General features: G+C 32.7%; 4 protein-coding genes across 4 annotated transcripts; 2 read left to right on the top strand and 2 right to left on the bottom strand.

The window, feature by feature from the left end:
* The first annotated feature begins 491 nt into the window (after positions 1–491).
* On the top strand, positions 492–2,245 carry LOC130654214 (uncharacterized). The gene has a single exon (XM_057456757.1). The coding sequence runs from the start codon at positions 744–746 to the stop codon at positions 1,287–1,289; it is 546 nt and encodes a 181-aa protein (XP_057312740.1). The 5' UTR covers positions 492–743; the 3' UTR covers positions 1,290–2,245.
* Positions 2,051–21,517, bottom strand: LOC130654211 (calcyphosin-2-like). Its single transcript, XM_057456755.1, has 16 exons — positions 21,496–21,517; positions 20,236–20,460; positions 19,379–19,453; positions 18,243–18,289; positions 18,116–18,164; positions 16,961–17,025; positions 12,134–12,185; positions 11,425–11,541; positions 11,173–11,244; positions 9,671–9,843; positions 9,146–9,310; positions 8,056–8,378; positions 7,406–7,560; positions 5,602–5,818; positions 4,665–4,747; positions 2,051–4,215 (listed from the first exon to the last, which is right to left on the bottom strand). The coding sequence occupies exons 2-16, from the start codon at positions 20,434–20,436 to the stop codon at positions 4,126–4,128; spliced, it is 1,884 nt and encodes a 627-aa protein (XP_057312738.1). The 5' UTR covers positions 20,437–20,460; positions 21,496–21,517; the 3' UTR covers positions 2,051–4,125.
* Positions 14,282–15,929, top strand: LOC130654212 (uncharacterized). Its single transcript, XM_057456756.1, has 2 exons — positions 14,282–14,724; positions 14,816–15,929. Exons 1-2 carry the CDS (start codon positions 14,418–14,420, stop codon positions 15,829–15,831), a joined length of 1,323 nt encoding a protein of 440 aa, XP_057312739.1. The 5' UTR covers positions 14,282–14,417; the 3' UTR covers positions 15,832–15,929.
* Positions 21,518–24,707: 3,190 nt separating the features above from the next.
* Positions 24,708–26,849, bottom strand: LOC130653876 (putative uncharacterized protein DDB_G0282133). The gene has a single exon (XM_057456376.1). It carries the CDS (start codon positions 26,847–26,849, stop codon positions 24,708–24,710), a length of 2,142 nt encoding a protein of 713 aa, XP_057312359.1.
* Between the last annotated feature and the right edge of the window lie 744 nt (positions 26,850–27,593).

Raw genomic sequence — 27,593 nt, 5'->3', positions numbered from 1 at the left:
GCATCTTTTCACTGATATATGATCTAAATCTAAACTACATGCAAGCTACATTCTAATCTCAAGATCAAAAGATGCTTCTAACTAACTGAAAATAAAGTTTGGAATTGACTGGTCCACCACTTTACGGCCCGCATTATTTTGCCTGTCTATTTGTATAAGAGGTCTGGGGATTATAAACAACACATGTCACAATGAAAGTCGTCTATTCTGATTATCTTTAATTGTTATCTAGCTGAAGAAATTATGTTTGAAATAAATTTAGCCATGTTAAAAATATCCCACAGGAAATCTAACCATTTTCCAAATACAACCATGACCCACAAAATAAAACAACAAATGAGCTGTAACATTTAGACTATAGCCAATTCGGGAAATAAGGTACAGATATGAAAACTGTTTTGTGAAAAAATTGGAGTCAGTTTGTCTGTCTCAAACGACCTGAGTTTCCACATTATAATTTTTGACCAATATAAAGCCCCACTAATAAAATATGAAACAGGGAGACTTATAAGTTCCTTGGGCGAAGCCCAGAGGTAGACCAAAAATGACTTGGCAAGACTGGTCTCTTAACAAAATTAGTTTTGCCTCTCTTTTTTTGGCATGGGGTGCAGATGTCCTGTCAAGTAGTATGTTTAATTAAAGTTTAGTAACTTGCTTTTAAAATGTTACGTCACCACTTGACCATTATATAGTGTTCTTTGCATACAGCAAAAATAAAATAAAGTGATATGTAACAAAAAGAAATGGGTAACAGTCTATGCAAATGTCGGGAAACCCAACCTACATATGCAAGATACCATTCCAATTCGAAAGATAACGAGCCAGATTTAGAAAATGTTATTGGTTCATTATTGGAAATGGATCCAGGATTACAGGACCGCGAGGAAGGAGTTGCCAAAGTTAATTCTTGGATTGAAGAGATATCACCAGAAATAAGTATGTCTCCTGAACATTTAGAAATAAGTCGTTGGAAATGTATAAAATACTGGGAAGCACAGCATGCTTCAGATATATATGGCAATGACCATGGAACAGGCTTAAAATTGACTGGTTCGTGTGTAAGATTTTATTTTGAGAAAAAACATGATGGTACAGTTCCAAGACTTGTTATTGAACATTGCGGACGATCTGTGCGTGTTCAAAACAACCATGCAAAGTGTCTTCCTATGTGGATGAAAAATATAAAATTGTTGTCCTGGCGTCCTTTTCACAAAAAAATACCACGTCATGATTCTTGTGGCAGTTACGGAGATAATGTTCTAGATGGAATGAATGACAGGTATGGCTGAAAAAAGTTTAGCACTGTTTCTGCAACCAATAGCGATTCTACAGCCTACGCAAAATGATCTTGCTATAAATTTGCTTTGGCTTAGTGTAAGTTTTATCCCTGGTATTTGATACATCAATTTAAGTCATACTAGGACTTGGATTGAAAAACTGTTGTGTATTGGTTATTTGCAAATCATTTCCACATGTTTGGATTTCAGATTTTGTTTTCCATAAACATTTCATTGTCACGAAAAAGTGTGATTTTTTTAGTGCTTGAATGCTTTTTTTTATTTCAGTTTTATCCAAGCTATACTAATTTTATATCTTTGAGTTCTTATTAATTTATACTTTTTATGTAAGATAAAAATTAATGAAAAACGTCATTGGTAAACATCAATACACATGGGGATGACTTTTAAATTAAAAATAAGTACGTTAAACTTCGACTCGACTTTAAGAAGGAAGGGTCAATGTTAGAATTGACGTTTCCTTTACAAATATTTAGTCTCGAAATAGACCCACAAAGTGAAATTCAGAAGTGACAACATATAATTTAAATCAGGTTGAAAATGGAAAAAAAAAATTCGACTGAAAATTTTTCATCTTAAAAAATTTCTTTCTTGCCTTTTTAAACATTTGAATTATTTGTTCTTTTAAAACTTCTTTACACAGATTCATTGAATAAATTTCGCTGTAGTTATTTTTGAGTAAGCAAGGCAGTTTAGAATGCACAATCTTTAAAGGCAAATTTCCACTTAAATAGAATTAGTCGATATGTTGATTGATGGCTTTCTCCGATCAATTCGACTGTTTTTCGTGGAAGTGGAAAGTGAAAACTAGCTCAAGTTGTTCGCATTTTAGATAGTTCCATAATTTTTGCTAGCTAGGGATAATTAAAGAAATTAGAAATTATATTGTGATTCTTGTAAATAGGAAACAATTTCTTCGCTGGAGAAATAAATATATTAAATTATTATTTTCTTTTTTTTTTCTTTTACGAGCCCTGATAAACCATCTGTGCCGTATGTGAAAGCGCTCTGGACTCTTGTTATTTATTATGAATTTCAACTGCTAGAGGAGGGAACTTATTAGACAAAGGCGCGTGGATCAAATAGGGAAACGAAAAAATGTAATTTATTCAAGTGAACTATTTACGTTAAAAAAATCGTCAGATAAGCTTTGGCGGATTAAAAATCAGTGATTTTAAAATTGAATGTCTGTGATCGAGTGCGTGATTTGAGCCTGATTGAAATATTGGTTTCACAGTGCGTGTTCGCGTTGTTTTATATTTTACAAAATTTATAATCATGCTTTTTTTCTTAAAAGGTTTTAATCTTTATTCCTGTTCTGTAGGTAGATAGTTTAACATATACTATACTATAATAAATACCCTCCGATAAATAAACTCCATCTGAGAAGTAAAATGTTTTTGTAGCGAAGTGTTCAAAGTTGCAAAAAATAATTTAATTTTTTTTTCTAAACTTCAGCCTAACTCACAGATTTTTAAGCATAGGCCCTGAGTTTTTTTTAAATTTACAAAGGTCAAAAATAAATATATATTTTTAGGCATTTCTTACTTTTGTGCAATTTTGAGGAACTTATTAATTTATTGATATATGAAATATTTCGTTGCAAAACCTGCGCACTGCAACGGAAGATTGTTTGAACTAAGCGAGTTTAAGTTTTGACGCGATGATAAAGTATAAAACGGCCATTTGTTTGTTTCCGCAATAAATTAGGCGTTCAAATTTTTTTTGTGAAGGAAACTTTTTAATTTTATTTATTTAAAAATATGGCGCTCGTGTTAAAATGCATAAAAGATTTGATGCGTAAAAAATAACACGTGCAAAGATTGATACAAATGAGGTCAACAAAATTAGTAGTTTAGGTACTACTTTGGTAACTGCTATTGAAAATTCAGTACAGTCTTGAAATCGCACTAAAATAACAAAGCATACTTACCGGGAAAAAATGTCATAAACTACATAATCCATCAGAATTTTGATCATTCACGTAAATATTTTGTAGCTTTATTCGACATTTTATTGTTCGATTAAAAGTTATGTATTTCTATTCTCAATAATGAAATTTTAACAGCTAAATAAAATTTGTATAGCCATTTAAATTTTTATACCTCCCGTTCAGTCGTTATAGTCTATGATGGCATGAACTATTAGTTTTATGGCTGTTTTAAAAGCACATCAATTTCGTCATTTCTTTATAGTTATATAAAAGTAACATAACAATTTTATAACAGACTGTATATTCCTTCTTCGAATTTCTTAAGTATTGATTTTTAAGAGTGTCAATAGTAATAACGTAACCACTTACACAAAAATTATTTCAAATCAAATTTCTGTGAGCGGTAAGAAGCGCTATGTTTGGACTCTCATGTGATATACAGATTTATATCTTATAAAAATATTTAAACCAAACTCGTACTATGTATCCTTACTATTAATACCCGTACAGAAGTGCGCGAGAAAAAGAACCCGTAGTACGGATACACGAAAAAGCAAATGATATATTTGTATCATTCACTTTTTGTAGTTGCGACGGGCGAATTCCTGTCGATTTATCTTATAAAGTTGTAAGTGCAAAAATTCCGTTATCTTTGCTTGCTTCCACATCCAGGAGAACGAGAAAAGAAAAATCTGTATCAAAACAGTAATGACATACGTGCAGGTTGCAAACTTAGTTTTTTTACCCCTTTTTTTAAGAGCCTGGAGCAAGGGATTGGAGGTGTACTTGTTGATAGGGATTTTTTAACATTTACAAAAATTTTTTTTACGGTAGGTGATTATTTTATAAACAAAATATACAATATTAAAACGCTGACCAGCAGCAGCCATTACTCTACACCGTCCAACTTGACCGGACAAGATTAACAAATTCATCGTCTAATGCAACGCCCATACTAACACCTTCATAATACGCCTCAAATTCCTACATAAGAAAAAAGTAATCACATCAACGCCCTCGACAAGCTTTGCGTTAGAACTTCCTGATACTTTGTTCAGAGGAAATTTTTACACATTTTCTTCAAACTAAAGCCGCATGGAGAATTGCTATATATTTCGCACTATTCCTACGTTCTCCATATTTCCGGTATGATTGCAGTGTGATTAGGGTCTCATAACAATTTCAAATGTATTCCACCTTAAAATTTCAGCTAGTTGTAAAAATTATGTTTCTTGTAGGGTGAAATTTTTACCACCTTTGTAGCGAGCATCCACAATTCAAAAACCGATTCTAAGTATGACATTCGAGAAAGTCTTGTGAAGGTCTCTTATAGCAACAATTGGACTCGGTAATTAAAGTTTCACAAAATAACGTAGTTACTTCGGACTGCTACGTTAAAACACGCTTAAACATTAAAGGCGAAGAAAACTCACCGAATAAGGAAATTCTCGCTTATTTCTCGTCGACTTAAAAATGTCAACTATTTCCTCGACCACTTCTGAACCTTTTTTCTGACCTATAAAAATTAAAGAAATTATGGCAAGATGAGTAGCGAGGTACATTGACATTGTTACATATAAATTTTAAGTAACATGCTTTTATGCTTAATAGCAGCATTAAATTTGAATAATTAGTTTCTTTCATTAAAACAACAAATCTTAAAAGTTTATAACAAATGTTATTTCAAATAATGGAAGAAAAATAGAGTAATGGACACAATGCTAATTAAATCATCCCGGGCTATCCTTTTGTACTTTCTCTCTCCCCCTCTCTCTCCCCTTTGGATTAAGATTACACCATATTCAAGACAAATTTGTATTTTAGTTGTTTTCCAATAAACTTAAAAAACTTCTTTGTTTAACTAACAAACAATGTATATGGTAATCCTGCAATCAATCCCCTACAAAAAGATAACAAGACAAGAGATGGCAAATTTTGAAATTTGTTCCCACAAGTAATTACATATGCCATTTCTACACTAGGTTCACACAATTTGAACTTGTCAATCTTTACAACGGACAATGTTTATAGCGAATCTTAGGCTACTTGGTTAGATTTAAATGTCAAAATTTGCTGAATTTTGCTGACGTCAGCGTAGACATCTTTTTCAAATTTGTTGTTGGTCCGAACGTAGATTGTTTCGTAACGTAGATATGTTAGAAGGTGCAAGTAGAACAATACACACGCTGCTTACGTAACCTAACAAAGTACACCGATTGTGAAAAACTCGAGAGTTGATACTTTCGCCAACTTCGTAAAAGAGCCCCACAAGTGTTATTGTTTCAGTATTTTGGCGAGGGGTTGTAGATATTTTGCTGATCCTTCACCACTGGTTTAGAATTTAGAAGGTTACTACGGAAACATACATACCTTTTACAACGTCTGGATGTCTTGATGCGCAAAAAAACTTCCTCAAATCATCGATTTGAGCACTGCCTGATTTATTTGGATCGAGTCGCGTGAACGCTTTTTGAACCCATCTCTTTCTCACTTCTGTCATCTCTCCGAAAAAACCGCGAACGAATTCACCGTAGTCGAGGACACCATCTTTGTTTCGGTCAACAATATCCCAAACCTTTTCAAAATCCTACAAACAACATAACACTTAGTACACTCTTACTATCCTCAAGGCAACCTCACAAGGGATCCTAGCACTAAAAACAATATTGTTATATATGTTAAACAAGATAAAAAGTTGTTTATTATGCCTTCCGAAACTTTCTAAAGATCTCTTTCTCGTTCTTAAGATACATAGCTTCAAATATTTCCATCTAACCTTATAATATCAAGCTTATTGATGATGAATAATGATTGAAGGTAGCCAGGATAAACTGATTCTTCATATAACTTGCAAAGTTACACAAAATTAAAACTTTTTTTGCAGGGTGAACTTATATTCATGGCACAAGCAAAGATTTTCTAAACCTTAATTGAAGGTAAAAAAAGTATTGTCAGCATCTTACGACTAAAGTTTCTAAGAGGACATTTCGCAATATGGAGCGGACGCCATCTTTGAAGATTTCTTTTCTTTTTGATTTCCGCCAGCGAAGGCGCAATCTTTAAAATCGCCTGAGAAGATAGAGAGATAGATGGAGACAGCGCAGCTAGGCTGGACGCCCGAAACTTATCCAGGCTAAAGATTTTTTTCTAAAAACGAGGCTAAAATGAGTTTTAAGCCAATTAGAATCCTAACAGTGCAACAATACTTTATTTAAAGTTTATATGCTATCGAAAGTTAAAGCTCGTGCAGTGTAGCATAATGAAGTTCGTCTTATAATGCGCCATCTTTGATGTTATTAACGTTTCCCTTTAATAATTACGTCATTTCCTTCTGTACAATTTTGCAAGCACGTAGACTGAACCTATATTCAGCAGAACTAATTAATTATTCATGAATTTTAAATTAAAAAGGAATTGTTGAGGCTGAATATTTTTGGTGAAAGATAATGTATTATAGCTATAAAATCGTGACAAGTGTGTTATAAAAGAAAAGTTACCTTTCGTAACTGATTGTGTAAAAAAAAAAAAAATGCCACCATTTTTCCTAGTTGTTTTTCAGAGAAAAAGAGAAAATAGATAAATTGTCAGCCTTGCCGTTGTTCTTATTTTGTTTTTATTGTTCATTAATTTTCAGTTTTATTATTTTTCTTTTAAAATTGTTCTTATATAGAGAAATGAAGTTTATGTAAGTTAAGTTAGCTATAATTTACAGTTACAATAATAATCAAAAATTAAATTTGAAAATTTTAGAATATTCAATGATTTTGTTCCCTCATATTACTCAGTCCTCTTCAAAGTTCCGTACTTTTTCAGATTATTGCTAATGGCGGAAATCTTTAAGCCGCAGGGCTTCTTGTTATCCTATATAACATACAACAATATTATATTAAGTGCTATGATCCCTATAAGGAGGGTTAATACAGTTAGGTGCTTAATACAAAGAGAGGAGCCTGAGCAGGGAATGGGTGATAATGGAGCTACTTCTAAACTAAAAAAACGCAGCGTCTTAACAGTATGGCGGGTATTTGACCTTGCCATTGTTCCATTCCGTTTTTTTAATAAATCTTAAAAGCAATAGCTACGACGTTGGAATATTGGAATTCGAAAATTGTAAAGCGAGGGGTGCCAATATAATAAAAATCAATCAGCAATTCATAGTTAACAAAAAATTTACCTGGTTTTGAATATTAATGCGAAATTGCTTTAAAGCTGCTTGTAGTTCTTCTTTACTTAACAAGCCATCTCCAGAACGATCAATCTTTTTGAAATGGTTATGTAGACTCGTCATTGTTTTCGCACCACGTGATTTCAACAATTTTCGAATATTATCTGCAAGATACAAAAATAGCTAACTTAAATTATGAGAAATTCTGTTCCTATTTCAAACACAAGAGACTACTTTCTGTGGATACTTCGTCAAAGTAGAAATATTGTGACAGTCAATACCATACATATATTTAATATCACCAACTCTGTGCACAGATCTCTTTTACTTGTCAGTGCGCCATTTCACATTAATCATAAAAATCCGAGGATGACATTTTAGTAATATCACATTGTTACAGAAGAAAACATTTCTGATTTTGCCGAATATTTATACAAGTTAGCCGCTTCCGTGTTGGAAACATTGTTATTGATGTGGGTCCTGTATTCTGAAGATATACATTAGGTATACATTAGCATTGACTATGCAATGTCGCTCACAGGGCATAGGATGACCTGTAGCTGTGCTTAAAAGCACTTGCTAAATATACCCGTGCCGTTCTGTGAACGCGATAACCACTTCGCGACGCGTCTCCCCTTTTAATTCAGTGTGTTGCTTACCTTGTATATTTGTCAACAACGTGATAGTTTCACTCATTTCTTCCTGTTTATACGTTCGTATCATATCATCTACAAGAGCTCTGTCTTTCAATGTTTTACATCCATCGTATAACAGCTTATTTTTATTCTCTTCATCAACTTCAGTAATACGAAATGATGCAGTCTGTTTTGTCTTTAAAGTATCAGGAAGACTTGATTGGTGCTCTGTGACAAACGCTAAATCTTTTCCAACAGAAATATCCAAAATGCTGTAAGCTTTGCCCTTTCTAGGTCCATGCAAATGAACGTAATTGCCCCGTTGAATGAAGGGTAAAGCATTTGATCTAAAAAAAGTTATTTTTTCTTTAATTTTACCCTAAAAAGAAATTTCTGATTTCCCCATCTTTGATTAACCATCCATCGGAGTTTACCTGAGCTTATTACGGCGCTTGCCTCAGAGAAAAAAACATTCCATAGTTGCGCTCAAATACTGTTATACCAGTAAAAACCTAGCAAGCATTTTTTCAGCAATATCAATGTTTGTATAACTTTGTTTTTAATGTCATTTCCAAAGAACGAATCAAAAATTGTATTGTAATATTATCTATATGTTTGAATGGTGGTCTTACAAGTTCTATTTTATTAAGCTCTTCTCTTTCAGTTAGCCCTCACCATAATAATTCTTCAGGGTTTTAATCGATTAATTACGAATCGAAAAACCCCGCGAGATATTCACAGTATATTAAGTGCAGAAACTTCTACGGACAAAAACTTTCGCAAATGGAAAAATTCGCAAAATGTTTGCATTTCGCGAACATAAAATTTAGAAAGAGCTATATTAAAAGATTTTGCGGACATATACGCGATTCACTAAAAGTTAACAAAAAAAATTTCAAAAAATTGAACATAAAAAGTATGCTTTTATTATCAAAAGCATAAAATTAAAACTGAAATAGACCATTCTTGACCGGAATTTTTTTCGCGATTATTAACATTAGCGAAATAAAGGAAAATTCTTTCATGTTCGTGAACTTTTAAGAATCTGGTCCAAGTTTCTGCCCTTACACTGAAAAACAGACAAACAAACAAACAAAAACAAAACAACAAATACCTTGTTCCAAACTGTCGAAATTCATACATAGTTATCGTTTTATCATTTAAAAAATAAAAACCATTAATTTCCCGTCTAGCATCGTGCCCATTCAGTGACAATACACGGGCTCCAAACTGCAACCTTTTCGATAGATCGACTTCAGAATTACCAAAATGTGTAGTGCTAAACAAAACACAAAAATATTCATTCACAAAATGTTTAAAAATCAGTATTTTCATCACCTTAATTCTATCAATCATTTGCGTTTTATGAAATTCAGCTTATAATGAATCATTATCAGTATTTCTTGTGTACTTTACTTGTGTGATGTGTTATTAAATATTTCATTGAGGACGAAAACCAACATTGCAGGTAAAACAATTTAAAATGCTTTTGCTGATAAAAAACTGGGCGACTATATTTCCCAACACAAGCCGAATAGTTAGGGGACTCAAAACTTAGACATTTTCCTCACATTTGAGAATTAATAAAATAAAAATAAAAAGTTATCAAATCATTTCGAAAATTAGTTTCGTCATATACCTAGTGCTGTGGAGATCTCTATGTCGCTTCGTTCTAGAGTCGAATCTGTCGTGAACTCCAAATTGTGGTTTGGGTGAAGCAGGCTTTTCTTCGGTTACATGAACATTATCCAACTGATCAAGCAAAACAGTTTGGTCGACAAATTGAAGTTTTCTACCATGGCCTAGTTTCTTCTACAAATGAAAAGACAATGTTGTAAACATATAATTTAATAAACATTTTTTAAAAAATCAGCAACTATACAACAACGATTTCAAACGTAAAGAGTGACTGTAAGAATTAAAAGCATTGTGCATACAGTCAAATTTCCAGGTCGATTATATAATAAAGAATGCAAAAAGGTTGGACACATGTTTTACACATTCTCAAGGAAGTGTAAAGAAAGTAAGAGTTTATGTGTTATGTTCTATAGCTGCATTATCAGGCGTTTAACTCAAATACGAAATAACTTAAACTTTTTCTTTACTCGAACTTTTCTCAATTCCCTAAACTTCTTATAATTACCTTAAGGACATATATTGATGCTGGCATAAAAGAATGTGTCATAAATGTTTGCCGATTAGGCTCAAAATCGCGAAACAAAATGTCGTAAAAGATCAGGGTGGTACCTCGCAAATTAGTAAAAAGAATTGTGGCTAAATGCAAACATTTATACCACAAAAGTTAAGGTAAAGATCAAAATAGCAAACATTTATGGCCTAAATTTTGTCTTTTTGAGACTTCGATTCGCAAATATTTATGATGTTTTTATTTAAACTAGCATCATTAGCTTTGTCCTAAAGGTACAACAGATAACTAGAATCTGTTGCCTAATAGACGTCATTCCACCCTACTAAATAATTCTTTTTTTTTTCCAACCTCCTATTACGCGTTTCAAACATTCTTGTTGTGGCTCGCACCAATAATAAAAACCATCACTATTATAAACTCCCTTTGTAATTAATTCAAACGTTTAAATAAAAGATAAGAATTTCTTTCCAACCCCTCGCACTGGCTTTTAAATTTCTAAAAATTTCCCCCTTCTCTTTTATCAAACACCAAAGACTATGTAAAATATAGAATAGCATCAAGCATGGAGGTATAAAAGAATTTCAAGGGTTACGACTTTGTTGGGCAGGAAATACATAACTTGTAAGACGCAACAGTCCATTAAAAATTTTTAAAAATATTGACTTTATTTTGTTTATTATATTAAAAGTTTTATGTGTAATGTCTCAAGTTTGTTATTAAAGAACGAAAAATACCTTTTTGTACTTAACACTGTACAACATTTATTTGTCCTTTATTTTCCGAATTTGGTTGAAAATCGTTTAACTTAAACGTTTTGAAAATTTACTCTGGAGGTTTGTCTCATATATCATACAAAAAAACATATCAGAACTTGCATAAACTCCAATTAAAAAATGAAAAAAAACTGGTCATAAATATCAAAATCTAATTTAGTCTCACAAATACTATTAAAATCATAAAGAAAAAAACTTAACCTATGTGATTTTACTTACTAGCGCTTCTAATTTCTTTTTATCTGCTCCAAGATACTCAAACTGGATGTCCTCACTTGCCTTCTTTGCTGCCTGATAAAATCAAAAAAAAAATCAAAATTTTCATACAATTATTTTACAAGAAGAAGAAAACAACTTAGAGTTTCTTTTTACAATCAGTTAGAAAAGAAGCCATTTTGAGAAAGATGATCATTAAATTTTAGCAGACAACATGCTTTTAACTTCTTTCCATCAGAAGTAAAAAATGCTCACTTTTCTCAACTGGGCAAGTCCTTCGTTTGTTTGTGATAAATTTAATTCTAAATCGGGTACATCTTCATGCTTTCTTTGCGATGATACTGGTTTTTTCCCTTTTCTCGATTGATTTACCTGACAAATAAATAAAAAAATTTCCCGGAGTAAGCTGGTTCGGCAAAAACAGCTTTTATAACATGATGATTCGAAAAACAAACCTGAACAAAAAACAAAACCCAAAATTATTTTCCAGGAACTTTCCTGGAATCTTTTTTCAGGGGTATATTTCATTTCAAGGCGTAGTGGCCACCCTATTGTAAAACATGCTCTTCAAATCAGGTCTTCAAAAACTGGAAAAAATGTCTTGCAGCGACAATCTCAAGTTTACAAGAATCTTATACTACTAAATAAACAAGCATTCGATGAAAAAAAAAAACATACAGTTTCCCACGTTTTTTATTCTATAAGAAACTATAAGTACAGTTAAAAAATTTTCATAATATTTACTGCAATTTTAGTAATTTTCTTAGGGTTTCGTAACTAAATTCAGGTCAATTTAAAAAAAAACTGTTCTTATTTACACAAAATCACACTAGATCAGCATATTTCCGTTCACGGACTTACTCGTCATATAAAGATTTTTATTTTTATCTTTTTCATCGCTAATCCTCTATGCAATAAGCAAAAATTTCTCAACAGACATTCTTTGAACAACATTTATGTATACCTGCCATCCTCCACCTTTTACACCCTGCACATTGTTCAATGGAGTTCCCCAACTAAAATAAAAAAAATGTATCCGTTTAATATGCTACTCAATACACAAAAGCAGTATTGGTTTTAAACATAACGAGCCTCAATTTTGTTCCCCAACAAAAGAACAGGCTGTGTTCCTCATAATATAAAAAACAAAAAACAAGTTTCTCTTTTGTAGGAAAAATAGAATTTTTTAATAATGTAGCTTTCTGTATAGCAAGCGAAATTCTTCCGATTTTAGCCTTTCACAAAATGATTGCCAAAGTAGTTTGGTAATTTTAAAAATTTACTTCTGCAGACAAAAGCACTAGCAAGTCTTGGCTATCACTTCGAAAGACTTCAGCATTTTTCTCGACACTTTTTTAATTTTAAAAATTTGTATACCAAGCTACGCTGAATATTGAACATACAGTGCCGATCGCGAGTAAAGCTACACATTTTCGAGAGTAAGAGTACAAAAATAAAACAGTGAGAGTGCGAGTAATTCACTCCCGAGTACAACGCGAGTACAACTAAAATGATATTACTCGCATTTTTGTTAATCATACTCTCAATGATTAATTATATTTTTACTCGCAAGTGTACTCACATAAGTACAGTTTTTAAAGTCAAAGTAATACGCGCGTGAACACATTTAATTTTTTTGCGAGAGATATTAAATTGTAAACGTTAAAAAAATCAAGTTAAAAAAATTAAACTTTTTTTGCGAGAGATAATAAATTGTAAACTTTAAAAAAATTAGGTTAAAAAAATTAAACTTTTTTTGCGAGAGATATTAAATTGTAAACTTTAAAAAAAATTAAGTTAAAAAAATTAAACTTTTCTTGCGAGAGATATTATATTGTAAACTTTAAAAAAATTAAGTTAAAAAAATTAAACTTTAATTTTAAATAGTGAAAAAGACTGTGTTGTTTAGAAAGTAAAACAAATTTATTGTGGCATAAAAAAACTGAGAGTAAGAGATTACATGTTTTTTTTTAATTTTTTTTTTGCCTATTAATAAAAAGTCTGTGCCCAGAACTACGTTTCTATATCATCAAAAACATTGAGGATAAAAAGAGAAAAAACAAACAACAACAAAAGTATAGTAAAAAATGTATTAGTTGTTAAAATGAAAGTATATATACAAATAACTTTTACCGTTCAGTTTGAATGTTCAGTTTTATTACATAAAGTAGTTTTTTAAAAACCAGATGCCTTTCCGTTTCTTTCAATGACCGAGACCACGTCTTAATCTTTTGATTTTACTTGTAGAAAAGCTAACATTAAATTGCTGAAGCAAAAGTTGTCCAAGCTTGTTAGCAGTGAGTTCGTCGTTTTTCTCCATGCAGGTGTCGATAAAATCGAGAATGGGGTTTGTAACATTTATTGGTGACTTCGGTTTCCTTGGAAGATTTGCGATAGAATGATGCTTGGCCCACTTTTGAAAAAGACGATATATCGCTGACCTTCCAACATTATATCCTTCACTTTTAAGTCTTTTCTTAATTTCGGTGACACCAAGGTTTTCATTTTTTAAATTGATAATTCTTTGACGAACATGATCAGGTAATTGTTTCCCCATTTCGAGTGCTCCTTCTTTTTGGTTTGTTGATAAGAAATAAAAAACCGAAAAACAAATTCCCTATTAATCACTTCTGTTTTTTCACTCCCGAGTACAGTTAGAGTAAGAAATAAAAGAGCCGAAAATTTCATTCATCATTTAATAACCTTTGTTTTTGTACTCCCGAGTATAGTTAGAGTAAGGGATAAAAAAGCCGAAAATCGAATTTCTTATTTAATGACTCTGTTTTTTCGCTCCGGAGTACAATGAGAGTAGGAAATAAAAAAAAGCCGAACATTTTATTTATCATTTAATAACCTTTGTTTTTGTACTCTCGAGTATAGTAAGAGTATAAAACAAAGCAGGTAATTAAATTTCTTATTTAATGACTCTGTTTTTGCACTCCCGAGTACAATGAGAGTAGGAAATAAAAAAAAGCCGAACATTTCATTCATCATTTAATAACCTTTGTTTTTGTACTCCCGAGTATAGTAAGAGTATAAAACAAAGCAGGTAATTAAATTTCTATTATAATGACTTGTTTTTGCACTCCCGAGTACAATGAGAGTAGGAAATAAAAAAAAGCCGAACATTTCATTCATCATTTAATAACCTTTGTTTTTGTACTCCCGAGTATAGTTAGAGTGAGAAATAAAAAAGCCGAAAATCAAATTCCTTATTTAATGACTCTGTTTTTGCACTCCCGAGTACAATGAGAGTAAGAAATGAAAAAAGCCGAAAACTAGCTATAAAAGAGTTTGCTTCTTTAGGAATTCATTTTAAGTGTCTTCATTTATCTGAGTTCACTATGGCATCATCATTTTTCAGTCAAACAAGAGTTAAAACATACAAATATGCATGCGTCTTCTTCGATGAAGATAAATGTATTGGTTCTGTCAAAACTAAAGATATTGTAAATAGGGAAGAAAAGTTACTGAGCGTTGACGACAATGTATTTGTGCGATGGGGTAGCGGAAAGAATGTACAAAATCACAAAGCTACAATTTTATTTCTAAACAGTAAGTATAGTTTTGTAAACGACCTAAAGAAAAACAGAGGCTAAGTTAAATTTTTACTGTTAGTAATAATGATTTTTTTCTTTCTTTTTAGATGAATGGTCAAATTGCACACAGTTTGAAAGAGATTGGTTGAACAACGAGAAAACATTTATTTATAAAAGACAACCTTCATTAGTAGAAATAAATTACAAAGTCCCACAACTAAATTACCAAGTTGATTTTAGTGATGTTTTACGAGAACCGCGGAAGGCACAAAATGGTAAAGTAGAAAACACCGCCGAAGAACCGCCAAAGGATAAAGTGGAAAACACCGCCGAAGAAACGCCGAAGACGCAAAACGATGAAGTTGAAAACACATTCTCCTTTCTAAAGTTATTGGTTTCACCTGGAAAACCACTGCCATCATTTTCGCCACCTACTTCGACACTATCCACTTCTATTCTTCCCGACCTACCTTTTTCTCCGCCTTCACCAGCCAGACCTCTGCAATCAACACCTGCCGTTAGAACAACACTTTTTCCGAATTATCCCGAGCAAACAAAGCAGTGCACGTGCGATTGTGCTGCTATGCGACAAATCATTGAAAGACTAGAAAAGCGACTAGCTGCGTTGGAAGGGAATGCAATTGCCTTATCCGCAAACTTTATCGACGACAGTGACGAAGCATTACCTTCAGTCCAGGGGTTGTCTCCACTAAAGGCGATGCAGAGGACGAATATTGATGATGACGATTTTCAAATAAATGAAAGATTAAATAGAAAAAAATACAAGGTGGACACAGCTCCTACTATAGAAATTCCGACCGAATTCTGGCCGATAGCCAATGAAGTGAGACAAGGGGCGACATCTTTCAAAAACTTTAGCTATCTGTTGCTGGCTAAATTATTTGACCACAAGGAGCTTGTAGGAAGAAATTGTCGAGGAGTTAAAAAACCTGCGATTGATGGCTACAAACAAGATATTGTTAAAGCTTTTTGTTGGAAGTTTTATCCAACCAACATGGCTGCACCGGGTGCATGGAGGGACTGTCAACGTGCAATTGATGAATTTATACGACGTAGCAACAGAACAAAGAAAAATTATAAATCATGCATGTTGCAGTCATAAAACTCTTTCAGTTAATAACTTTTTTGTAAATATTTTTTTAGATGTAAATATTTTTTATTTTTAGATTTTTTTAAAAAAATATATCATTAAACATTAAACTGTTTTTTTTTATAAAAAAAATCCCTCACGTTATTTTGTTGCTTCGATCTTTAAACATCCCAACAAAAACAAAAAGATAACAAGCTTAGTGACGTCCTGTTTCTACGGCGATATTTTAAAATTATACAGATTGTTGTCTGAGTTATAAAGCAATGTTTGTTGAAAAATATTCAGAAAGCAAAGTCTGCATGTGGCAATTGATCACCATAACTATAATTAGATATCATTCTGACTCTGTGTTTGCGAAAGAACATGCTGGAAGTGATTTCACATAACGAAAGTAGCGAAAGCATTTAAAGAAGAGACACAAAAGTTGAACTTAAAAATTTATTTTTTAATTATAAACTAAATTAAAAAAAAATTAAATGGTGAATTAAAATTAATGTCTTATGTTTTTCTTTAATATAACTCGCGAGTAACATGATATATTTTTTTAAAGATTTACTCGCGGGTAGTTTAATTATTGCGTACTCGCGTTATTAAAAAGATTACTCTCGTTTATTTTACTCGCACTCGCATTGTACTCTCACTCTGAACTATTTTACTCGCATTTATTTGCACTCGTACTCTCAAAGATGTGTAGCTTTACTCGCGATCGGCACTGTACAAGTTGCACCACAGCCATCACTATGAAGTAAATTCCCTTGTTTGTTTTTTTCTGAGATCGTGTCTTATCGATGGCCACAATGTCGAATTATGAATTGATCCATAGGACCAAGCTTCTTAGTTATACCTGCGTCACAACATTTGGTACGGGATATGTTATCTACCTTTATATGGTGAATCTTTTACAGATAACTCGATTGGTACGTTAAAGAAGAACAAACAATAGCAATAATAAGAAAATAAGGAATAAGGAAAAATAAGGCGTCGTGGAAATTAGGCATATCTGGGAATGCCTAGTGACAAAGCCAACTATTTTTGGAAAGATTAAATATTTTTTTAAATATATTCGAGTGACGATTAATTGTGAATTTAAATTCACAAATCTTTCTTTAAGCATTTTTAATCCAACAATAAACCTTCTTACCTGTATGTGTCATTTGATGTTGGTGAATCTAACTGAGGTGTTTTTTGTGGAAGTTTTGAAAAGCGCTAAAAAAATGATTAAGAAAAAGAAATTGTAGGCAACAAAAAACATACACAGTTAAAAAGAAAAATTACTTGGAGAATAAATAGTAAGAAGTTGTAAAGGCTGTACTAATGACCTTTGTCCAATCTAAACTAAACTGTTCTAAATCTGTCTAAAATTCCTCTACCAGTATATCTGTTCTTATTACCTCCAACAAGGATTTTCTCAGTCCACCTCAAGGCTTTGCCACAGGAACTATCACCTTTTTCACATAATTATCTTCCTCCATTCTCTCCAAATGTCCTAATTAAATCAACCTTTTGATCTGAATAATATCTCTAATCTGCCAATACTTAACGTGCTTCTTACCTCAACAGAACCCATCCTGACTCTCAGATTGGTGTTACACATCCATCTAACCATTCTAATCGCACTCCTTTCCAAAAAAATAAAATCTTTCTACTTCATTGTCCATGTTTCACTTTCACCAATATATTTGTATTCATACAAATTTTAACACAGATTTAATTTGGTGATGGGGAAAAATTATTATTTTGTGTATTTAATTTGTCAATGTAAGAGAGTTCAGTGTCATTTTCCACTTTTTCAGATAAAAGTATTTAAGACAAAAAAGTTTGGATGGTTTTTATTGATGTCCAATGTCTTGTACTGATAATTTTGGACAAGATAAAACACTTTTACTTAAGCGAAAAGAATCAATAAACAACGTAAAAAGTTACTTAGTTCCTGTAAAGCCTTTTAACAGATTCTCTAGTTGAAGGAATAAATCCTCTAATAACAAGATTTTGGACCTTTTGTCAAACATCTTGTCCTAACGATGTACAAAGTAGCAATGCCTAGAATGTGCCCGAAAATCTGATGCCATTAATATGTACCATGGGCAAACCCATGGTTTTTCGATGACCAGCCTTGCTAATTCAAGTTATTTTATCATGTTTCCCTCTTTGAACTAAAAGTGGTACAGCTTTAAGGACAGACACATTTCCATGAATTTTGCACAGGCTAATGACTAGCTATTGAAAAAGTAGAACATATCAAAGTTGCTGTATATTCAGTAGATTTTTAAGGGAGATATGTTACATTCACACTCACCAAATCATCTTCTTTCCCTACAACATCATCCAATGAGAGCTGAGGTACACTAAATGAAACATTAAAAAGGACTTTAACATAAATAAATAAGTTGAATGAATTCCATGTAAGTTTATTTGTATCCTACCCTTTTGGTGCTGTTTTCCTTGAAGAGCTTATCTTCACCTGACCTATCTAAACATAAACAAACAACCAAATTTAAAAGTTATTTTCTTTACAATATGGAGATTTGTCAGTGTAATGGTTATTTTTCTTTACACTATGGAAAGCTGTGTACGTTCTTCCATATCATCTGTTTACGAAAGGTAATTTATACCACTTATAGTTGTACAAAATGAAATCAACTATTATCATACAGAGCTTAATAAAAAAGGGGTTTCTTTTTTTTTATTAGATCCTTGACTGATTATTATACACAGTTCAGAAGATGAAAATATGGCAGTCACAGGTTGCATTAGGCAGCTTAAAAAATATAGAAAATTACAATATTTATGCATTAAGACATTAAAAAGTGACTGAGCAAAAAATAAAAAATAAAATTAGCTACAAACACAAGTAAGAAGTGTAAACAAATATTGCAATACACTGTTTCAGTGTCAACCACGCATGTGCAACGTGTTAGAAGTAAATAAGCATGGTAGACAAGTGTTTATTAACTGTGAAGAGATTGATAGGATAAAAATAATAAAAATTGGTTCTCGAGTTTCAACTGAAGCTTGGCAAGTTGGCAAAAATCCAAAATGTCAGGAAGATCATTGGGCCTATGGAATCTTTGGAAAAGAGTGGGTCAATGCACGAGTGTTTGGTATTGTTCTTAAAAGATCTGGTGAAAAATTCACTATAAAGTGGGATATAAATGGTGAAGAATGTGACTTTGAAATTGATGTGCTATACAATGAAATTATGTATAGTTCTTTGTGTTAAAACAATGAAAACTGGTAAGGATTTGTTGTATAGTTTTTAGTGTTTACAGTGAAGAAAGCTTTGAAAGTTATTTTCACAAAACAAGTAAAATGGACTTAAGGCTAAAGTTGTTGTTATGATCCGATCATATATACGTTAAACTTGCATGCATGACTGTTAAGAAGGTATGATTATTTCTTTGACTCACACCAAAAATGCAGTTTTACTAGAGGCAGAAATATTAGAGAACAGACATAATAAAGTTTGAGGAATGAAATGGTTACAGAACTGACAAACAGTGTATTCCTGTTGTTTGCAAAAATTCTTTTGCATCAACAACTTCAACTAACACAGTCATACCTCAACACCGTCACTGTTTCCACGAGATGTTAAATGTTTTATTGTTTCTAGCTCAGATTTAGTTATTACTCCAACCTAGGTATAAGATGAAACAAGGCACACATTTTCTGGTTGATAAATGCATTGTTGTTATTATAGAATTAAAATTTTATTTAAAATAGATTTAGGATACATAAACACTTAAAAAGGGATTCACATATTTAGGACTTCTATATACATAATTTCAAGTAATTAATTCAAAAAATATTTATTATTCATCAAGAGATTTAAATACAAGAACTATAAAAAATATATTCAGCCAAGTAAATTTAAAAGCTTTTAGTATATCTTAAGATAAATTTTACACATGTCTAATTATAAATGCATCTAAGACATTTTGATTGGGACCAAGTTTTTTTAGCATAATTTACATAGGCTTTATCACTGTTTATGAAATTAGAATTTAAATGCTTGTAATTTTAAGCCCAAAACTTTTAAACAATTAAAATGTGTTTAGTAATTTTTTGTCTTTTCCAGTTTCTTATTCAAAAGAGTTGATTATCACAAAATGATAGAAAATTTATTGAGCTTTCAGAAAATATATAATTTCATGCACTGCACAGTTTAGGGAATGCAGGATTTTTTCCAACGTGGGTACAGTTTTCCATGTCAGACTTGTCAATAAAGAAAAGGCTAGGAAAGCAATACATTGTACACCCAACATTTTATAAATAGTTATTTTATTGTCACACATGGAAATTAAGACCTTTAAAAAGCCCAATTCTGACTCAGGTGTGTGTAGAGGTTTTCTAAAGTAAAACGACTTCTTTAAAATAAAATTTAATGGTAATAATTAAGGAAAACAATGTTAATCTTACCTCAGAGGTACCTTTTTTGTTGTCGGATTTTAATTTTCTGTGATCTGGAGCTCTATTGTTACATTCCTCTCCAAAAATACTTGATTTTTGATTTCGAGATTTATTTTCATTTAAGGGTGTTCTTTTTCTTCCACCACTACCTGGATGTTCAGTGCGAGGTGAAGGCTTTCCAGTTATTGATAAATCAATAGGATAAGACATAATTCTTAGTTATTTATTTACAATCTATAAAAAATGTCTTTTGTACAATAAGAAAACCACAGGGAGCTTTCAAAGAAGTTTGACATTTAAAAAAATATGGCCCAAAAGAAGCCAAAACCAGTTTGAAAATTAAGTAAACATTCCTTTGGTTGAAGTAAATCACCAATCTTAGAACCCCATGAGGAATATACATGTGAACATTGACTTTAAACATAAACTGCATGGATCAAACATGCTTTTCCTAGTGGCAGGAGTATTTATTAATGGCAGGATATCAACCTTATATCCTAAAAGTTCCACATAACTTTCACAAAAATCATAATTGCAGACAAAATGTGAACGGTGCCACAAAGTTTGCTGCGTAGAATTCCCAAAAAGTATTTGAATAAATTTGCTTGATAAATGTATATAACTAATAAAGTCCAACAACCTTTATTTTGAGTATTCTCTTTTTTTGTGAATAAAAATCAAATCAAAATGGGCTAAGCTCGATGTAAATATACAGTGTTTTCAATACAACAGACAAGGGTGCTGACTCACCAAAAGCATCTGCCTATAGGGCAAGCTGGGGCAACTTTTTAAATACAATTTGCATCCAATAACTCACAAATTGGCCTGAATTATTACTGCAAATTAATAACATTGTCTTTAATTTTATTTAGGTGGTCACAAAAAACAATCATCAAAGTAAAGACAATCATATGACTTTATTTATAATTTATACAATGCTTTTTTAAAAACTTTACACCAACAAACTTTTTACAAAATTTGTTTGTGATACTGTTAGAGTATATCTGCTATTTTTTTATCAACCATGGGCTGCTGTTGATAAGCATTTCTGCCACTAGGAACGCCATGGAATTTTTAACTCGTTCAAGTCTTTTTGATAGACAAAGTAATGTTGACAGCTCAGTTTTTTTAATTTTTTTGGACTTGGTAAGTTTCCAGGTAAAACATTGGTGCCTCTTACTACAACCAAAAATTACGTCTTTTAAAAAAAGATGCAGATTTTTCAGGCAAAAATTTGAGTTTTCTTAAAATTTAAAATCTATAACTTACCCAAAAAGGCCCCGTGATTTTTGCCACGTTTTCCACCCTTGTCTTATTATAGCAGGTCCCTGTGCATGTGCATGAATAAAATAATATCACAAATCAATTCAGATCAGTAGCAGAGTAGTTAGTTCATGGCTTTATTTATCATCGACACGATAAATGTGCACCAAGCAAACTACAACATGCTTTTTCTTTATAAAAAATGTGCTTTAAATAAAATATCAGACTTTTTGTTTAAAACAATAGAAAAGTAAGAATAATGACCAGCCAGGTTAAATTTTTTTATATATATATACCACAATGTATTTTTATCTTAAGTTTATGGTCCACTACCCATAAATTTTTAGAAAGTTATTAATTACTAACACCACTTGATCTTTTTCATGGCCGAGAACCAGCATGTCAATTATTCATTTTTATCATCAGGGATTTTCGCCGCCATCTCTTATATATTGCAAAGGCAAAAAACCCTAGGGACGAGGTCGGTCATTTATTGGAAAACGTGAATAAACAAAATTTATTGTAATCAGATTTGGGTCTGGAAATGTTTTGAGTTTATAGAAGAGAAGTGTTTCTCATTTTGGAAGAGAAGTGCCTCACACAGAAGAGAAGGTTACAGAAGAAAGAAGAAAAGTGTTTTGACAAAGAAAAGTGTTTTTATCAAAAAGAGAAGTGAGCCATAAGGGTCCATCATAGTCAGCACCCTGTGGTGGCTTAATACCTTTAGTTATATGAGTTATGTACATTCTTAGGTATGTCAAATCACACGTATTGAGCATGTAATTTAAGCATGAACATGTAACACACATTTTCTTTTTCTCAAACACAGGAATAATATTATATATATAGCTATATATACATCACACACATTTTTTTTAAAAAAACGAGAACCTCTATTTCCAAAACTTCTTCCTTTTTATTTTTTTTTATCTCCGTATGATAAAAAAAATTGATTTAGTTTCATCAATCTCGATTTCAACCTTTCTCTTTAGATCTTTTATACTTTATTTTCACACTGAAAGATCTATATTATAATACCCGTATACATCTGTCTGTCTGTTCGTCTGTCACGTAAAATGGTAGCTTAGCTGCGCAATAGCGAGAAGCATGCAATGCGGTATAAAAATGACGGGCGAACCTGTGGATTTTCCATGGGCTAACGACTAGTATTATTATAATACCTTTAATAATTTTTCAGTCTTCTAGACTATAAGGTATTAAAAGTAGGTAGCTATATTAGCTATATATCACACATTTTTTTTAAAAAAACGAGAACCTCTATTTCTTACTTTATATCGAGTCTCTTTACGATAAAGAAAACTGATTTGTTCTTCCCCATCTTGATTTCACCCTTCGTCTCCGACCTTTTTATGTAGCTAGCTAGCTATAGCTAGCTACAGATCTTTTTCCATGTATTATCCTAAAACTTGTGTGTTTAAATAACTGTGCAATGCTAACACTTATTTCAAATTGTAATCTTTCCTGTATGTATTCTATAGTTGCTCCAATAAACGAAATCAATTTCGATTATTAGGTTTCCAGCGACGATCGCTACTTCGGTACCATTATGCCTAAACAAAACTAGCCTACACTCTCAATAAACTAGCCCGAGACTTTTCCGATTTTTTAAAATCATCTAGAAAGAGAAGTTCCGCAACCTTTTTTTCATGCGCATGTTGTCTTATTTGTACACATCGAGACGGCAATATTGATACCTTAAAGTTGCATTTTATTTTCTGCTGAAATGCAAAAAGTTGTTACGCAACAAATTTGTCAATTACAATATTCATCGCGCGGAAATCTGCTTTAGGCCTACATGTCACCACTACCACTCTACGTGTGTGTGCAACTCCATATCTGGGGACCTTTTAAGAAGAAAATATATATCGTCTCGTCGTCAAGGGGAAATTTCTTGTAGAACTATTCTTTAAAGGCTCATTAACCGTTCAGCCAGTCTGTGCGGGAAAGAGCATGACACATGAACCGAACGCAGTTAAAAACAAATTTTGATAATAAGGGCTGATAAAGAAAATCCAACAATGAATGGAAATCAAAGTCAACTCTTTAAAGTGGCAGGATATTAAAAACACATATATACTGATCACTTGATTTAAATATCGTAAAATGCGATATATACCGTGTTTACGGGCCGGCGACAAGAGGTTCGTCAAGCTTAGAGGATTCCACCCCACCCCTTCCACCCTTAGTGAATTTTTTTTGTTGCATAGTTGATATTTGAAAATTAATTACTTATATTGTGCGTGACGCTTCTGCTTGACGTTGTCTGACTAATGATTTGTAGGGCTTTTTATGTAGCTCCATCAAACCAACTGGCGATCCCAAACAATCCAAAATCTGGGTAGGTCGGTCGGCAAAAGAGACATCGCAGTTTTTAAAGCTTTTCGTCAAGAAATTGTTCCAAGCAACATAACACAAACCAGCAACATAAGCTAAGGTAGAGTAATTGGTACACCTCATTGCTGAGAATTTAAAGGGTTGTGAGTCTGTTCCCTGCCACAAGTGCTTCAAACTATACTGCTGTAGTGTGGAGGAAGGTAGATTTCTATACTACCTTGAGGTCAAATCTGTGAAAAGTGGAGAACCTCTTTTGTCCCCGTGGTCAAAAGATGTTTTTGATTTTTAAAGAAATTGTTAAGGCGCGTAAAGGTTCACACTTAAATTAGCATATACTTAATTTTGCGAATGTTTAAATATTTTAAATTTTATAATTCGCCTAATTTTACTCGCCCATATTTATCCGCAAAGCAACTCTTAATACACGTGCGTTCCTTTAAATAGTATACGTGACTACTTTGAATTCAAACATCTACCCAAGAATTTGTTGGATATTTTAAGACCTTGCGGCAGTTCTCTACATGAATAATGAATCCAATGAGTTCATTGAGTGATTTATGGTGAATTCAAATCCATCACAAAACATGAATTGGCACATATGATTTCATACGCCCATACACAACCGCTAAATTTGGAACAGACCCAAATATTTAAAATAAACAAAAATAACATAATTCTAAAGTTAAATATCTTAACCACTAATAATTAACAAATTAAATGCCTTATTAATATAACATCTACTTTCAATTTATCCCCACCCTCGTTTCCAGGGCGTTTTGCCTATATATGATACACTTAATGGCCGTAAAGTGGTAACGGCTCTACGGCAAGATACTCAGGAAACGAAGATGGCTTATCTGTGTTTAGTATGAGGTGGCGAGAAATACTTTATCATATTCAGGTGTATAACAGTGTACTCGATTCTGCTCCAAAGCAATTCTCACTGCTTTATTTCTTTTAAGAATAGACTTCTTTCCCCGTGTATCGTTTAATTTGTTCAAGTTTACCGGGACAGACATTGACAGGCCATTTTTCTTCGATAAAGATGGTAGAACAACCGCGCGGGAATATACATCTTCAGTTGTGGTATACTTAGGTTGGTTAGCTTGTGAGTGCTTTTTTACGTTTTCTAGGGTCAGACTGTCAATCCATGACTGGATATTACTTGTTGCTTGATTTAATGAAACGGATGGTTCTGTACCATAATGCGCTTGCGGATCCGTCCCCGATAACTGTAGTTTTTTGTCCCGAGAAAAGTACTGTTTATTTGAATCGCGCAAATACCCGTTGACGTAACTTGTACTGTTTTTCGTCAATAAATCATTTTCAAAGTAGTACTTGTTTTTTCTTGGTTCTTTCAAATAACTATCGATAATATTTTCGGATGTTCTCTCATCATGTACAGTGTCTGTTCGCTTTGCTTCGGTGGGTCGTTGTGGTTGGAACCTCCCACTGCCTAACGTGTTAAGGTCTACACTCGCAGATATATCAGTAGAGGTTCCACGATTGTACGTACGATCAAGTAAATAGTGATCGATGACATTAGAAGCAGACTTCGTGTCACGAATTTGAAGTAAATCTGTTGACTCTTTAAGAGTTGAAGAGTGTCCTAAAAAGTTTTGGAGCTCTTTTTCGTAACCGTTTCTTCTATTGTCAGCAGGCTTCCTGGTAGATTCTGCTGCGTGCGACAGTGACCTGTAGTTAGTGTCAAGTGAACTGGCGGTCAGACCATGCTCTGCGAAAAAAGATTTACCATCGTATTTACTGCTTTTTTTTGCCCAGATATAGTCACGAGATATATCAAGGCTATCGTTAGGCCTAATTTTTATCTTTTGATTAATGTTGTTGTTATTGTTATTGTTATTTTTATATTTATAAGGGTTTTCATTAGTATCGACGTCATTTTTTCTTTCGTTGTTAACATTGTCCTTAACTGGTACTACACTCTTAGTACTTGAGCTAGTATAAGCAGAGCTATTGATGCTTGCTGTTGAAAAAAAAGACTTGTTACTCCCTTTGTAGCCTTCGTTGTTTCCAGAGGATTCTGTTTGGACTGATGCAGCCCAACACACCACAGGAGTTACACTAGATGTTACTAAAGTAGGTTGACTCTCTAGTTTCGTCTCGTTTTGCCGATTTCCTTCCACGTAGTTGTTTGACCATGCTGGAAAAGTGGAACGATAAAAGCTACTTCTTACCTGACTGTATTTATCTAACTCATTTGAATTTTTTGCATCTGCTACATTTAAAGAGTCATTCGTAGAACGTTCCTGTAGGTAATTTTTCGAATTAAGGTGAGAGTGGTATATTCTGTCGTTGAGATTTATAGTTTCTGGTACAGAAGTAGCCATTCGTTTATATATATCGAAGCTTGTAGGAGAAAAGTTTTTAAACATTGCATTCTCACTGTCAGACTGAAGCTTAACGAGGGATGCCGATTTGGTACGGCCTGGTGACTCGACGCTTTCCACAGGACTTAGGGTGTTTTTTGTGCTGTTTGTATGGGCAGATATAGCACGTCGCTGGCTATCTAGTGACGGAAAAACGTCGGACATATTAGAACGCCATACTACAGCGCTATGAATTCGTCTGTCGCTAGATTGTAAATATTTGTTGCCTTGATTTGTCTTGTTTTTTGTGCGTTCTGGCTTTGGTTTCGGTGACTCGATACGCTCAAGGTTGGTATCGACTTTACTTTTAACATGAGCATATCTGTTTGATTTTTTAATAGGCTCTAATTGTCCGTTACCTCGCTTATTTAACAATCTTGACGAATCTCGACTACTTTCAATGTTACGTTTATCTTTCATCGTGTTTTTATCTGACTGTTGGCTTTCAGAAATATGTCTCTTTGGTAATTCCTTCAGGGAAGATATAAATCCATTTTCAGCATTCTCAGTAAACGAGTTTCTGCGAAATGATTGGTACAAATCTTCAGTTGAAAACTTTATTGGACTTCTGTGAAACGAAGAAAATTCCCTAGAGATGTTACCATTTTCTTGCATAATTTTAAACATAAAAGTTTAGTTTGTTAGTTGCTATGTCGAATATATAAATCCAACTTTAATTAATCATTTAAAATCAAATATTAATCACTGTTAAAACTCTTTAGAACTCTTTTCAGCATAAACTTTTTTCGCCAATCTTCTCCATAACATCAATTTAAGTTAATGACGTTCGACTTGTTAATAAATACAACTTTAATAGTAATAAAGTAAAAAAATAATGGATTCTACTTTGGAGAATCTATTTACTAAAAAGTTGTCTAAGTTACGTATAAAACTTTCATACAGATTCTCTCGATTTATAGTGAATCGTTTCATTCAGTTCTACTCAATCAGTTTACACCCTGCTATGAAGGCTACAATTGAAAAAAACTCAGTTAGACCTGAATACGTAGAATTTATTTTACCTTTCTTAATGTCTCACGTTGAATAATTTTTTTGCTGACATAATATTTATAACCATGGCAGCATATGTCCAACTTCACTTTTTCTTAGCTAAAAATAACTTTCAAGATGTATTTTAAAAAAAGTATGAGCAGTTCAACCCTTCGATTCCAAAGTATGCTGATTGGCGTAGCAGCAAGGCCGAAATATCGACATGCAGTCTTATAGCCATAGCTCGTGATCACTCAACTTTTTTTTTGAGTTTTTCGAAATGATGTTTTTGAGTTTAGAGTTACGGGTACCAACAGAAAAAAACCCTGGATCAACCTAAAGTTTGATGGCGTGAAATTTTCACCGATT

This window comes from Hydractinia symbiolongicarpus, chromosome 8 (assembly GCF_029227915.1).
Source record: "Hydractinia symbiolongicarpus strain clone_291-10 chromosome 8, HSymV2.1, whole genome shotgun sequence".
In the NCBI taxonomy this organism is placed as follows: Eukaryota; Metazoa; Cnidaria; class Hydrozoa; order Anthoathecata; family Hydractiniidae; genus Hydractinia; species Hydractinia symbiolongicarpus.
Note: the sequence above shows the minus strand (reverse complement) of the source record. Positions and strands in the feature narration are given on the sequence as shown.